At 48.2% G+C, this 15000-nt stretch overlaps 1 protein-coding gene across 1 annotated transcript in view; it reads left to right on the forward strand.

Annotated features, from left to right (window-relative positions):
- CYP2S1 (cytochrome P450 family 2 subfamily S member 1) overlaps nt 1–5655 on the forward strand; it is a gene marked incomplete at its 5' end in the record, with an annotated part of 14452 nt that extends 8797 nt beyond the window's left edge. The window contains 4 exons of the mRNA XM_080908741.1: nt 245–386; nt 2341–2528; nt 4126–4267; nt 4428–5655. Coding sequence (XP_080764867.1) covers nt 245–386; nt 2341–2528; nt 4126–4267; nt 4428–4624 — 669 coding nt within the window. The 3' untranslated portion in view covers nt 4625–5655. The remainder of the gene's footprint in view (nt 1–244; nt 387–2340; nt 2529–4125; nt 4268–4427) is intronic.
- Nucleotides 5656–15000: the final 9345 nt, after the last annotated feature.

Consider the following 15000-nt stretch of genomic DNA (forward strand, 5'->3'; position numbering starts at 1 on the left):
CCTGACATGCCTTCAATGCCAGCACTCAGGAGGAAGAAAGTAGATGAATCTCAGTGACTTCAAGGCCAGCCTGGTCTACAGAGTGAGTTCCAAGACAACCAGAGCTACGCAGAGAAAACTTGCCTGGAAAATAATAATAATAATAATAATAATAATAATAATAATAATAATAATAATCTTGAATCTATATTCCACTTAAATAACAGTTCCTCATTTCTCAACTTGTCCCAAACATTTATTTCAGGAGAAAGAAGACCCAGGTACAGAATTCACCGAGAAGAACTTGCTGATGACGGTCACATACCTGCTGTTTGCTGGGACGATGACCATCGGTGCCACCATCCGCTATGCCCTTCTGCTCCTACTGAGATATCCTCAAGTTCAGCGTAAGCAACCGTTCCTGCCAGGCAGGCCCCATGAGCCGGAGCAACGGCTCCAGAGGGCAGGATGTAGAGGGAGATGAAAAGGATCATGGTTTAGGAGTCCCCGATCGGTGAGGGCTTCCGGAACTTCTGATCACAAGATGTAGTGAGAGGCGAGACAGGACCCGTCTGTGCCACCATGCACCTTGTCCCAGTCATGCAGAGCCATAGAAGGATCTTATGTTGGGAAGATATGATTCATTTATGCATTTATTTTTACTTGAGATAGGACCGTGCTTTATAGCCCAAGCTAGCCTGCTACTTACTGTTTAGCCCAGGCTGGTCTCTAACTCAGCGTCCTGTGTTAAATTACCCCACCCGGTTTACATCTGCGTTCTAGAAAATCTTTGAGTTTCCAGGACGGGATGAACCGTAGGAGACTGGAACTCAGTGGCGGAGCTCTTGCCTAGAGTCTCGGGGGAACGGGGACAGTGAAGGGGGAACGGGGACCTTTGCGTGGGATCCACTGGTGAGAGGTGGAGATGTAACTCAGTCGTCCAGTGATTGACTAGCAATCATAAAGCTCTGGATAACACTCCCAGTTAGTGCCCCACCCCACGGACACTCACACGTGTGCACGCGCGCGTGTGCGCGCACACATACACATGCACAGCAAATTATAAATGATGAGAGGAAACCCAGGTGCTCAGGGAGGTGGAAGCTGAAAGAAATGAGACAGGGCTAGGCCAGGCTATGGGGACATGGGGGGTTAGGAGCAGAATAGGCAGGTTGTGGAGAACAAGGAACAGAGGGACTCGTCCAGAGGCTTGAGTGTCTAGCTTGGAAACTGTGGACAGTGGAGTCGCCCTGAGTTAGAGACAGGATGAGGGCAGTGTTGCTTTCAAGGCTGAACACGGACTGTGGGTCTTGCCTGTACTCGCAGCACTCAGGAGGCCTGAAGCAAAATGATGGCCACAAGTTCAAGACCAGCCTTGTCCACGTAGTGAATGACAGGCAGCCTGTCATAAGAAAAGGGGGGGGAGTGTTGGGGGGGTTATATCAGAGTCACCTTGGAAGGGTTGAGGCCCACAAAAGGAGACGAATACAAACTTCACAAGACACTGGAGCAGGCCTGGAATTTAGAAATTATAATCAGGGACAGGGAGATGGCTCAGAGTGTAGCGGCATAAGCATGGGGACCTGAGTTCAAATCTCCACCATCCATGTAAGGAGCTCGGCACAGCACTAAGGGAGGAGAGACAGGAAAACCACTCCTGGCTGCCAGCCCGGCTCCAGGTTCAGCAAGAGATGATGGGAATAAGGTGGCTCGTGAGCACACTTGGGTACACACCCCCAACCCCACACACAAACAGAGTCACCATCCAGGTGTGGAAGTGCACACCTGTAATCCCAGCACTTAGTAGGCTGTGAGTTTGAGGCCCGGCCTTGGTTTACACATTGAGATACACTATAGCCTGCCCTGGCCCTGTAGTAAGTGACGGAGGGCAGGTACAGGTAACCGGCCAGGTTGGGAGTGAACCATCCCCCACCCCAGGGAACTCAGTGTTGCCAGCTAAATGCCTGAAGGCTGGGGAAATAACCTGACCCCATAGGCAGCAATCGGAGGCCCAGGGCCATTACTGGACTCAGCTATGACTTTGAGTGTCTGAGGCGCTGTGGGCCTCAGTTTCCTCATCTACAAAATGGTGACCAATAACTATGTCCACTATGCCAACACCTTTAATCCCGTCACGTGGGAGGCAGAGGAAGGTGGATCTCTGAGTTCGAGGACAGCCAGTCTCCATACCATTTTTTGGTTAGGAGAGTTAAGGCAAAATAGATCCAATATCCAACATGGGCTCCTGCTCACCTGCTGCCTGCCTCGGTCCCAAACCGCTGCTGCACAAGATGAGGCTTCTGAGAGAAGAATCCCGGGGCGCATCCCACCCTTCACCTGAAACCCTCCTCTTGCGTTCAGAGCGTGTTCGAGAGGAGCTGATCCAGGAGCTGGGTCCCGGCAGGGCTCCGCGCCTCAGTGATCGAGTTCGCCTTCCTTACACGGATGCTGTCTTACACGAGACACAGCGGCTCCTGGCTCTGGTACCCATGGGAATGCCCCACACCATCATGAGGACCACTTGCTTCCGGGGATACACTCTGCCCAAGGTAGGTGTATGGCCGGGCCGGAGCAATTATCTCTGCCTTGGGACTTAGGTTTTGATATCTCTGTCTCTGGATCCTCGCCCCAACCACTACCTACCCCTTTCTCTCCCGTCTCCATTAAAAAACAGTTGAGAATAGAACCACCAGGGGGCGATATATCCCCAATCCTGAGATAATGTCAGCTCCTTCTGGAATCAAATCCTTATGTTTGCCCTGTTGTTTTCTTAGCTGGAACTTGAACAAATTGCTTCATCCACTGAACCTCAATATACCCTTCTCTAAATTAGGAATAATATTGATTGTAATAATAATAACCATTCAGACTTGTAAGATAATGCTTGTAAAAAAAACATCCACCCAGCTCTTGTTGTACATACAGCCTATGTACATACAGAGGACAGCCACAATGTCACAATAAACACCTTACATTGTATCAGCTATTGTTCTGGAGGTTTTCTGTTAGTATTATTTAACCCTCTGCCCTGGAGACCCCACCTGCCTTCACCCTCTATCACATCAGCCCCAAGAGTACACAAGCTCTGGTCTAGCCCGAGAGACTGCAACCCTCCCCGCCCGTCCCTTATTGGACATCCCTCCCACACACACGCTCTTGTTTTGCCTCCCTTGGACATTCCCCAGAGAGGTGGCTTCTTACAGTCACAGCTTAATCTCGGGATCACAACAGAATCCCAGAATCTCAAAACAGGATAAAAATAACACGCGTTGCCAGCCTCCCCTAGGGGTTTTCTTTGGCTACTGCTTAACTTCCGTAGGCCTTACTTTCTCCATCTTATTTATATCACCCGTCACCCCTATAAGGTACTAGGGGTTGAACCCAGGATCTCTTACACATTAGGCAAGTGTTCTATCACTGGTCCATCCCTAGGCACACACCCTGGAAGAAGTTGGTTTGTTTGTTTTTCTTTTGAAATGAGTAGCATGGGCTGGCCTTGAACTTGCAATCTTGCCTCCTTCCTGTCTCAGCCTCCAGGCCTGTGACATTACACCCAGACTCTATGTCTTTAAAACTGGGCCTACTGTTATCTCCCGCCTGAGCTTTATTCCAGAGACTCAAGGTATGAGGACAGGACTGTTAGTGCACAGCCGTTGGGGATGAATACCGAAAGGAAACGCTCTGTTGTCCCCGTGTGGTGACAGACACCTGCTATACCAGCACTGGGAAACCTAAGCAGAATTGCTGCAAGTTCGAGGCTAGCCTGGGCTACGTGAGACCCAATCTAGAAAGAAAGTTCGAGCAAATGGGAGAAGAGAGATTAAGAAGCACTGAAGCATTTACTTAAAAAGAGTGCACAGTGCTAGAGCTGAGGACCCAAGTTTGTCCTCAGCATCCATGCCTGGTGGCTCACAGCTCCAAGGGGACAGGATGCTTCTACCTCCATGAGTATCCATATGCACACACACACACACACACACACACACACACACTGACACGCATACATATTTATAATTTAAAACACTAAAATAAAAAATCTAAATACAAATAAATATTTTTTAAAAAAAATCTTAAATTTTAATCCAGTTATCTTAAAAGTATAAACGTTGAACACCCAACTGTGTGAGCTTTTACCTGTCTCCTCAGGGCACTGAGGTGTTTCCTCTGATTGGCTCCGTGCTGCACGACCCTGAGGTTTTCCAGAACCCAGAAGAGTTCCACCCAAGCCGATTCCTGGACGCCGATGGCCGGATGAGAAAGCACGAAGCCTTCCTGCCCTACTCCTTAGGTATCCATGGGCATTAGGGATAATCAGAGGGTGCTGACTGACTGGCCTGTGGTGTCAGCTCCTGGTGGGGAGGTGCTTTCCTGCACCCCAGGGTCTCTGTCACTTCCGGTGTCCCATGGGCCCAGATGTGACCACAGCTGACTCAGTCCTTCCCTGCCAGGTAAGCGAGTCTGCCTTGGAGAAGGCTTGGCTCGGGCGGAGTTATGGCTCTTCTTCACTGCCATCCTGCAAGCCTTCTCCCTGGACACCCCGTGCCCGTCGGGTGACTTGAGTCTGAAGCCAGCTGTCAGTGGACTTTTCAACATCCCCCCGGACTTCCAGCTGCAGGTCTGGCCCACCGGCAAGCAGTCCAGATGAAGGAAGGAATTTGGAAGGTGGGAGCCACCTGGGACCATGCAGCCGTCAGGTGTGTGTGAAGCAGGTGTCTCAGGAGCTACTCCACACCACACACCATGTATCAAGACAGCTGTGGAGACCGGGGACTACACCCCCACTACATAACCGCACGGAAACCCATGCATATGCCTGTTTGAAGCGGGCTGTCTGAAACGGGCCCTTGCTCTGCGACACAAGCCGATCGCAAACTTGTACTCCTCCTGCCTCAGCATCCTGGAATTAATTACAGGTGTGTACCACCATGAGCTACATAGGTTCTCAGCCTACATAAATGTAATATGGGCCATCTGGAATCCCAGGCATATAGCCAGATACCCCACTGTCTGCCATACAACAACTGACCCAGCTACCACCTACACAGACACGAAAACAACCCAACCTCGTTCAGGACTCTTACTCTCCGTGTCTAACACTGTCAGCGCCACTGTTGCTGGGTCCCTGCCATCGGAAACAGTATGCCCCAGCTGGGGCCATGCCACAGCCAGAATGGTGTTCCTGTCTACTTCCACAGAATGACCTCACCACAATCCAGGCACATGAGGACGTCCATCCACGGCCACTAGCCAGTAATCCACACAGCCAAACCTTACTGTGACAAGATCTTGGCTCTTCCAGACTTCTTCCCACTGAGACACGCCATGACAACAGAACTGTTCCCCAGCCACCTCCACACCCCTGCCCCTCAAACAGGCTCCTCCCAACAAATTTTCCCAAATATATAAATGTTTCCTGCTCCGTAACTGTGCACACAGATGGGGGTCGGGGGGACCAGTGACCCAAAGAAAAACTTTCCCAGTGGTGTTTTATATAATCATGTTATCAGGGGCCTGCTCTCAAACACGTTCTGACCTCAGGCTGCCTACGAGTCGCCATCAGAGTGCTGGAAATGGATTCTTCCCCTGCAAGAACTAACTGGCCAAGCTGGGATGGTGGAGGGGAGTGTAGCTGGGTGTTTCCAACCTTCCTTATCAGGACAGAAGCCATATCTGACCTCTTTGTGTCCCTGTTTTGCAATAAAAGTTTGCTTCTGGCCTGGAAAGGACACCCTCTGCTTGTGTGAGTAAGGGGTGGGGATGGGGGAACCCGCCCCTCCCCTGAGGCTGGGAGGGAGCAGAAAAACATGGTTACCGCCCACCTCACTGTTGACATCAGTTCCAGATGTGAAGCTGAGGGGGGAGGGAAGGAAAGGGACAGGGCTGGGGCTGTCTGCTGTCCGTGCTTCAGGGTCACTGGAAAGTCTTCAGCCAACAGCAGATCTGGCCTCTGGAAGGGCTCCAAATCTGAACGCAGACACACAGGCGCAAAGGGCACTCCATGCTTGCTAGCACGACCATGCCTTTCCTCCTGGCTCTTCCCCATCACTCCATTTTTTTTTAAACAACCATCATACTCTATCGATGCTGCCTGAAGGTAAAGCTCAGTGATAGGTTCCTGCTTAACATGTATAGGGCCCAGAGGTCTATCTTCATTACTGACAGACACAAAAAATAAAAAGGCCACTCACAGTCTTCTGGGTCTGTTTTCACTTATCACACTTGGTTAAGGTTATTTTCAGAGAAATATTAGAAAAACAATTGTGCACATGTGTCCTTTAATAAGACAGGGTCTTAGAAAAGCAGTGGTGACCTGCGCCTTTAATCCCAGCACTCGGAAGGCAGAGGCAGGTAGACCGAGGCCAGCCTGGTCTACAGATCAAGTTCTAGGACAGCCAGGTCTAAACAGAGATACCACGTCATTTCTTAAAAGAAAAAAGGAGAGGAGGAGGAAGAGGACCTTATATGGCCCAGGCTGACTTCTCTGTAAGGTCAAAGCTGTCCTTGAACTTCTCATCCTCCTGCCTCTGTGTCCCACGTGCTAGGATCACATGTGTGCTCCTCTATGCCTGTTCTGTTTTCTGACACAGGGTCTCTCTGTGTAGCCCTTAGCTGTCCTGGAACTCACTCTGTAGACCAGGCTGGCCTTGAACTCACAGAGATCCACCAGCCTCTGCTTCCCAAGTGCTGGGATTATAGGCGTGCACCACCGACTTGACTCGTCCTGTTTGGTTTCCTGTGGTGCTGGTGATGGAATTCGAGGCCTCACCAATTGCTGGGTGAGCTCTACCCGCTGAGTGACCCACCTCAGATCTACCTCATCTTTCTAAAACCTTTCCAACCAGCTGGAGAGATGGCTCAGCAGGTACAAGCCCTGACTGTTCCTCCGGAGATCTCAAGTCCAACCCCAGGCACCCATATGGCCAAGCACCTGAGTTGGGATCTTAAAAAAGATTTAAGAATTAGATCCTGGGGGCAAGGCTCAGAGGTAGAGCCCCTGCCTAGAATCCCCCAGTGAGGGGCTGGGGGCATGGCTCAGTGGTAGAGCCCCTGCCTAGAATCCCCCAGTGAGGGGCTGGGGCCGTGGCTCAGTAGTATACTACTTGCTTAGCACACAGGAAGCATTGAATATCATAACAAAACTGTAACACATAAGAAATGGAAAATTCTGGAATTCAGAATAATTAAATAAGTATAAATGAATGAGTTTCATATTGTTTTTGTTGTCCCTGCTGCTATTGTTGTTTGAGACAGGCTATCTCAATTATATAGCCCTGAACGTCCTGGAATCCATTACATGACCAGACTGGCTTCAGACCCACAGAGCTCCATGTGCCTCTGCCTCCCAAGTGCTGGGATTAAAGACGTGTGCCACCGCCATCTGGCTACCCTTTGAGCCATCTCGATGGTCCTTAAAATAAAATAAACAAACAACAACAACAAAAAAAAAAATCTAGCAGGCTGGAGAGATGGCTCATTGGTTAAGAACACGGACTGCTCTTCTAGAGGTCCTGAGTTCAATTCCCAGCAACCACATGAAGCCTCACAACCATCTGAATTGGGATGTGATGCCCTCTTCTGGTGTCTGAAGACCAGTGCGTTCACATATATAAAATTAATAAATCTTAAAAAACAAAACTGTGACTATGAAAGGCAGCCTGGCTCTCTGTTGAGCTGAGGCTAGAAACCCCAGTGATTCTAAGAGACGGTAGGAATTTCGCCTGACTCCTGGGAAACCAGGTCTGTTACTAGCCACTGCCCTCCATGGATTTGTGGCCATCAGTCACATAAGGGCAACACCCCAAAGCCCCTCCACAGGTAGAGGATGTGACCAAAAAGGCTCAAGACGGATCTCCATTATAATGAGGTGCCTAAAGGCCTGGAGGCTTAGCCAATAACCTTTCCTTCCCAGACACTCCTCCCTGCAAAAAGTATGTAATCTCAGACCCACCCTGAGAAGTGGGGTATGGTTTTACTCATCCACTATTCTACCATGACAATAAATGCCTCAAAATAATGGACTGTCTTCTTTTATGGGGATCCGCTGTGGGGAGTCATAGAAAAGCCCTTCACCTACAGAGCCGCCAGCCATCTGATCTCCAGTCGAAGGCCTCTCTACACTCCCAAGCCAATCCCAAGCCTGCCACCATTGAGCCAAGGACTCCCCTCGAGGGACCATCTGGAGCTCCCCCTCTTTCCCCCTCAACCCTGGGCTAGATCCAGTCCGCGGCCCCCACTTTGTCCTCAGCTCTTCTGCAGTACCCAGTGGTGCCTGGGTGTCCAAGAGCCTGAGAAGCAGGAGACCCCGGCCTCGTTGTAGGCCCAGGGACCCCCAAGCCAACTCCGGCTGTCCATCCTCGGGACCTCAGACTGTGCTTCCCCACCCCCAGAGCGGTGCCCTGCAGACTCCCTACAGCCCGACACGCACCCAGTGACTGCGTGGTGTAAACACAGTCAAACTTCCCTTGTCCTGCCTCCCCATGCACCCGTGCCCTGTGGCAGAGCAGATGCGGGACCCTCTCACTGACCCTACACAAAACAACAACAACCAAACAAAACCCCTATCAACTCTTCAGCCAAAAGTACATAACTTCATGGCATTAAATAGATTCTTATCTACTATCATTACTACTATTATTGTATGTGTCTGTGTATGTGCGCACGTGTGCTGTTCCAGCAGCAGCCAGAAGAGGGCAACAAATCCCTTGCAGCTGGTGTTCCTGGGGCTTCTGAGTCTTTGAACTTGGGTTCATGGGACTGAATTGTGGTGTTCTGCAAGAGAGCAGCAAGCTCTGTTAGCCCCTGAGCTATCTCTCCAGCCTCCGATTTTTGTTTATTCTGAGACAGGTCTCATTCTACAGCCCATGCTAACCTGGAACTCAGTATGTAGTCCAGGCTGCCTTTGACTACAGCGTCCTACACCAACCCTCTGAAATGTCGGAGTTACAGGCATGAGCCACCACGCCCAACTACCGTTTACTTTTGAAAAGTCAAAAAACTGTGTGACTCACTTTGGCACGCGTCATGACAAACAGTATTTACATTCCCCTGGTGGCCTCGTAAAAGGATTTTGTTTTCACTCTTACATGTATTTCTTTAATTATTTATCTATTTATGTTGTGTTGGAAGGAGGTGTGGGTATGTATGTGCCATGGTATCAGCGTGGAGGTCAGGGGACAGCTTGCAGAAGTGTGTTCTCTCTTTCCACAGTGTGGGTTGCAAACGTCCAACTCAAGCTGTCGGTCCTGGATGCAAGCACCTTCACCCAGTGAGCCACGTCACCGGCCTTGCAAGTATATTTTATACTGTATTTATGTTTCTGTTTGTTTGATTAGCATCCCTGTGTGTGGTAAAATTTTTTATGTGTATGTAACTACCCACATGTATGTGTGTCTGATGTTTGTGGAGTCCAAAAGAGGTACTAGATCCCCTGAAACTAGAGATAAAATGATGGGTTCTGGGAAGTCAATCTCAGTCTCCCACAAGAGCAGTTTTTAACCACCAAGGGACCTCTTGCCCAGCCTGTACATCACAACTCAGCCTGTATGTCACACCTCTTTTAGGAGTTGAATGACCCTTTCACAGGGGTTGCATATCACATATCTGGAATATCAAATACTTATTTACATTATAATACAAAACAGTAGCGAAATTGCAGCTATGGAATAGCAATGAAATGCTTTGGTGGCTGAGGTACTATATTAAAGGGTCTCAGCGTTAGGAAGGTTGAGAACCACTGGTCTGCCTCCACTATGTTTTGTGACAAAGCCTTGTGCTGCCCAGGCTGGCCTCGAATTTACTGTGTAACTGGAGCTGGCCTTGGTCTTCCTGCTTCCACATTTCAAGCGCCTGAGATTATAGGCGAGTGTCACCAGGCTTCACTTAAGACTTGTTGAAATTAGAACTCAGTGGCTGGAGAGATGGCTCTACAGTTAGGTGTGCTAACTGCTCTCCCAGATGACCCAGGTTCAGTTCCCAGCACCCAGCTCACCACCCTCTATAACTCTAGACACCCTCTTCTGGTTTCTGTGGGTACTGCACACTCATGGTGCACAGACATATGTGTAGGTAAAACACCTATACACATAAATATAGAAGTAAATTAAAAAATAGAATCTTGATTTCACTTGATAAGTGTCTTAGGTTTTTGGAATCTGTACCCATTCTCCATTCTTTTGCTCATTTTATCTCACTTCATCTAGTTTAGTCTTCATTTTCATTACATTCATTTATTTTCCTATGTGAGGGTAGGAGTCAGTACTCTCTTTCCACCTGGGGGTTGAACTCGGTTTGTCAGGTGTAGCACGGCCTGACCCATCTCCATGACCCTAGTTTTTCCATTTTATGTTTGACAGAATATTGCTGTGAGTCCCAAGTTGGCCTTAAACTCCATCTCTTCCTGCTGCCTGAGTGTTGGGATTGTAGGCATGTGCGCCACATGACACTCATCATTTATATTCTAAGTAACCTGGGTCATTTGTCCTGAATAAGTGTTTACATTCTAGTTTTGACAGACAGCTTCTTCGTGGTATCATTCAATGTCTTTCTCCTTCCAAAATCTGCTATAAGTTGGAAGCTGGATTAGATGTAGGCTCATTACAGCAAAGAACTCATCAATGGAGATGCCTGTGGCAGACCCCTAGACCTTAGCACAACCAACTCCACAATGGAAGTACCATTCAGGCCATAAAATTCAACACAGAGACAGTATCACTGTCCCAAAGGACAACGCAGACCTAAGGTTGCAGTAAATATTAAAAAGATGGCTTAACCTTTTATCCCGAACTTTGCTGGCTCCAGTGGGGCCATCTGGCACTGATGAGATCTCTAACTTGTCACTCTATGCCACCTCTGGGAACTCAGGTGCGGTTCACTCTACCATCTCCTTGGCTGCTTCTGTCCCGGGTGGAAACGACTGACCCCGTGTGTTGTTTTTACTCACTTCCCCTTGGCATGTTGTTGCGAACCTTAGACACACACATCCCAACTCTCTGGTGGGCTTTATGTGTTCCGCCACTACACTCTTTGAACCCAAGTAGTCACATCAAAGAACTCACCAAACTACTCTGATCCGATAGGTATGATGTAATTTGCTAACCTTTATAAATCAAATGATCTTGTACAATTCCATCCCTTATAAAACGTTCATTACAACCTTATTTATAAAGAGATGTGCCAAAAGAGACATAAGCATCTGCCTCCATCTTAATTCCTCCTGGAATCCCTCCTTCTCTTCCTCCTGCCTCCACGTTCTGCTCCTAGACCTTTTTCTGCCTTTCTCTCTTAGGTCCAATCATGTATCACCTCAACATAAACCTCCACCTAAATCCATCGAAGTCCATGGCTCTGGGAAAGTCTCTACATTACTAACCTTGCCTTATGGCTTCTGTAGTTCTGCTTCTGGCTAACTGTTCTTGTAAACTGAAGTATGTCAATCCAGGAGATGGGTTTTGTGCTTGAAAGCTCACCCTGAGAAAGCAGTGGTGGTACAGGTCTTTAATTCCAACACTCAGGAGGCAGAGGCAAATGAATCTCTGTGAGTTCAAGGTCAACCCGGTCTACAGAGTGAGATCTAGGACAGCCAGGGCTACACAAATAGAGACTGCCTCGAAAAGACAGACAGACTGACTGACTCACTCACTCACTCACTCACTCACTCACTCAGGGCTACACTGGAATCCTGAATGCCCAGTATAATCATCTGCCAGGTAATAAAGACTTTGTATTGGCTAAATCTGTGTTTGAGTGATGTTCTCTGGTGGATACCCAACATTCCCTCTCTTCTTGTTGTATTACGTCACAAAAGTACACCTCATGTCATAACAGTTAAGACTGGTATGTCTGGGTCCTGGTGTCTACTAGAAAATCTCCCACCAACTTTTCATTTATCAGCCGTCAATCCGTTTATTAACTGATGAATCCTTTAGAACCCAAGAGAATTGGGGGAGAAAGATTACTGGGTAAAAGGGCCTACCACCAAGCCTAAAAACCTGAGTTTTCCAATCTCAGGGATCCACATGGTGGAAGGAGAGAAATGACTCTTACAAACTGTTTCTGACTTCCAAATACATGTGCAATGACGTGCCCCAAACACACCAAATAAATAAATAAAAATAAATCACCAAAACACTAAAAATAATCTAAATAAAACCCAATGGAGGTCTGGGGCATAGGTCAATTGATAGAGCAAAGTGTGAGGCCTTTGTTCTATTTATTTATTGATAAATTTATCAGCTAGGCATGGTTCTCCACCCTTGTGACCTCTTCACCCCAAATGGAAAAAGCTATAAAATGAAATACTGTCTCAGAAAACCCAGGGTTTGGAATGTAGCTCAGTGGTAGAGCACTTGCCTAGGGGCTGGGGGTATGGCTCAGTGGTAGAGCTCCTGCCTAGAATCTCCCAGTGAGGGGCTGGGGGTGTGGCTCAGTGGTAGAGCTCCTTCCTAGAATCCCCCAGTGAGGGGCTGGGGGTGTGGTTCAGTGGTAGAGCCCCTGCCTAGAATCCCCCAGTGAGGGGCTGGGGGCGTGGCTCAGTGGTAGAGCCCCTACCTAGAATCTACCATTGAGAGCCTGGGGGGTGACTCATCCACTCAGCTCTTGCCTAATACAGACTCACTGGCATGATTTCATAAGGCTCCAGGTTCCCCGCACTGAAGAAATAATAATCAATAAACAAAACCAGATCAAATCCCATCTTTTCATCCCAAAGCCCACTAAGGCGGTCAGAATAATGAGCAAGGCCTTCCTCTGGGCAGAGACTACTCCTGATCCTGCCTGGGCCTGCCTATGTCTGCATTCCTTCCAGTCATAACTGTGTCTCCCCAAAGTTACCCCTGCCTGCCTCTGAGCCTTTGCACTGGCTGTTTCCCCTACGCACCCCCCCCCACTGCCTGGAATGCTTGTGACACGTGGCTTGTTGCCTACTTCCTTAGCTCTCTAGCTTAACCCCAGAGAGACCTTCCTTACCACAGGCTCTGAATGCAACACTTCCATGCCTTGCTGTTTCCTCAGGGTCCAACGTACTTCCTCATAAGTACTTTTATCATTGTTTTTCTGTCTCTTAACAATGGGAGATCCAGGGCTGGAGAGGTGGCTCCATGGGTAAGGGCGTGCACTTGCTGATCTTGCAGAGGACCCGGGTTCGATTCTCAGCACCCACTTAGGAGGCCATCCATTTGTAACTCCAATCCCAGCGGCCCTAGTGCCCTCTTCCGAACTCTGAGGGTTCCTACACTCACGTGTGACACAGAGATACTGAAGTCAGTTGTGCCTGCACACACACACAAAATAAATGAATACATATTCTTAATAAAAGTAAGAATAGGGCCCTGTCAGCCTGGAGAGATGGCTCAATGCTTAAGAGCACTGACTGCTCTTCCAGGGGTCCTGAGTTCAAATCCCAGCAACCACATGGTGGCTCACAACCATCTCTGAAGACAGCTACAGTGTATTCATATAAATAAAATAAATAAGTATTAAAAAAAAATAGGGCCCTGAGAATGGCAGCACACACCTTTCATCTCAGCACTTGGGAGCCCGAGGCAGGAGGATCTCTATGAGTTTGAGGCCAACCTTGTCTAAGATGGGAGATCCTGGACAGCCCGAGCTACACAGGGAAACCCTGTGTCGAAAAGAAAAATTGTTAAAAAATTTAAAACTGGAAGCTCCGTGAGCAAAGTGAGCTGTGTTCTCATTTTCTAGCGTGAAGAGCATTTCTGCCATCAATTTTTAAAGTTGTTAAAAATAAATTGATTTTGTTGTTTCATGCGTATGGGTTTTTTTCTTGCATGTCTGTAAGTACATGCTTAGTGCCTTTGGAGGTCAAAAGAAAATATCAGGTTCCCTGGGACTGGGGTTCCAGGCAGTTGAGAGCCACCATGTGGGTGCTGGGAACTGGACCTGAGTCCTCTACAGGAGCAACAAGTGCTCTTAACCGCGCGGGCAACCCTCCATCGCTGTCTTCACTTTCTAAAGTGCAATTCAAGGTAAATTAAAGACGTACATTAGGTGCACACATTTTTCTCTTGTTTGTTGTTGAAATAGACTCGCACAAAGCCCAGGCTGGTATTTGCTTTGTACCCAAGGATGACCTTGAACTCATGATCCTTCTGCTTCTACCTCCCAGATGTTGGGATTGTAGGTAGACATACCTGGCCAATAGTTTTATTTTATTTTATTTTTTTGTTTATTTGTTTATATGACTACACTGCTGCTGTCTTCAGACACACCAGAAGAGGGCATCAGTTCCCATTACAGATGGTTGTGAGCCACCATGTGGTTGCTGGGATTTGAACTCAGGACCTCTGGAAGAGCAGTCAGTGCTCTTAACCACTGAGCCACCTCTCCAGCCCCTAGTTTCATTTTTGTTTGCTTTTGTGAGGTGGTCTCGCTATAATAGTCCAAGCTGGCCTTGAATTTGCTAGCTTCCTTTCCTGCCATTGCCCATCAGGTACTTGAGTGATATCTTCACAAGTTTAAATTTGACATGAATCCCCTTGAGTTTACTGACCTTAGTGAATCTATACAAGGGTGTGATTAAAAAAAAAGTGTGGGGTGTGTATGTGATATATATATATATGCCTGTGTATGTGTGCCTGCCTCCACAAACACAGATGCATGTGCCCTTACATGTGTGTGAGGAGGCCAAAGGTGGAGGTCAAATGTCTTCCTCTCTGTCCACACCTTATTTATTTATTTTTTTTTTTTTAATTTTTTTAAAGGACTGTTGTTTTTAACATGTGTCTAGCTAGGTGTTTTTCCGGCTTGTATATTTCATTGCACATCACGTGCATGCCTGGTAACCTTAGAGGCCAGAAGAGGGCATCAGATGACCCGGAACAGAGCTGGTTAGGACCCACCTAGTGTGCACTGGGAATTGAAGCCACAAGTCCCCTGGAACAGCAGCTGGTGCTCTTAGCTGCAGAGCCGCCTCCTCAGTCCCTTCACCTTATTCTTTGAGATAGGGTCTCTCACTGAACCCGAGGCTCACAGTTTCGGCTAGACTGGCTCACCAGCAAGCCCCAG

Source organism: Micromys minutus (genome assembly GCF_963924665.1).
Source record: "Micromys minutus genome assembly, chromosome: 32".
NCBI lineage: Eukaryota > Metazoa > Chordata > Mammalia > Rodentia > Muridae > Micromys > Micromys minutus.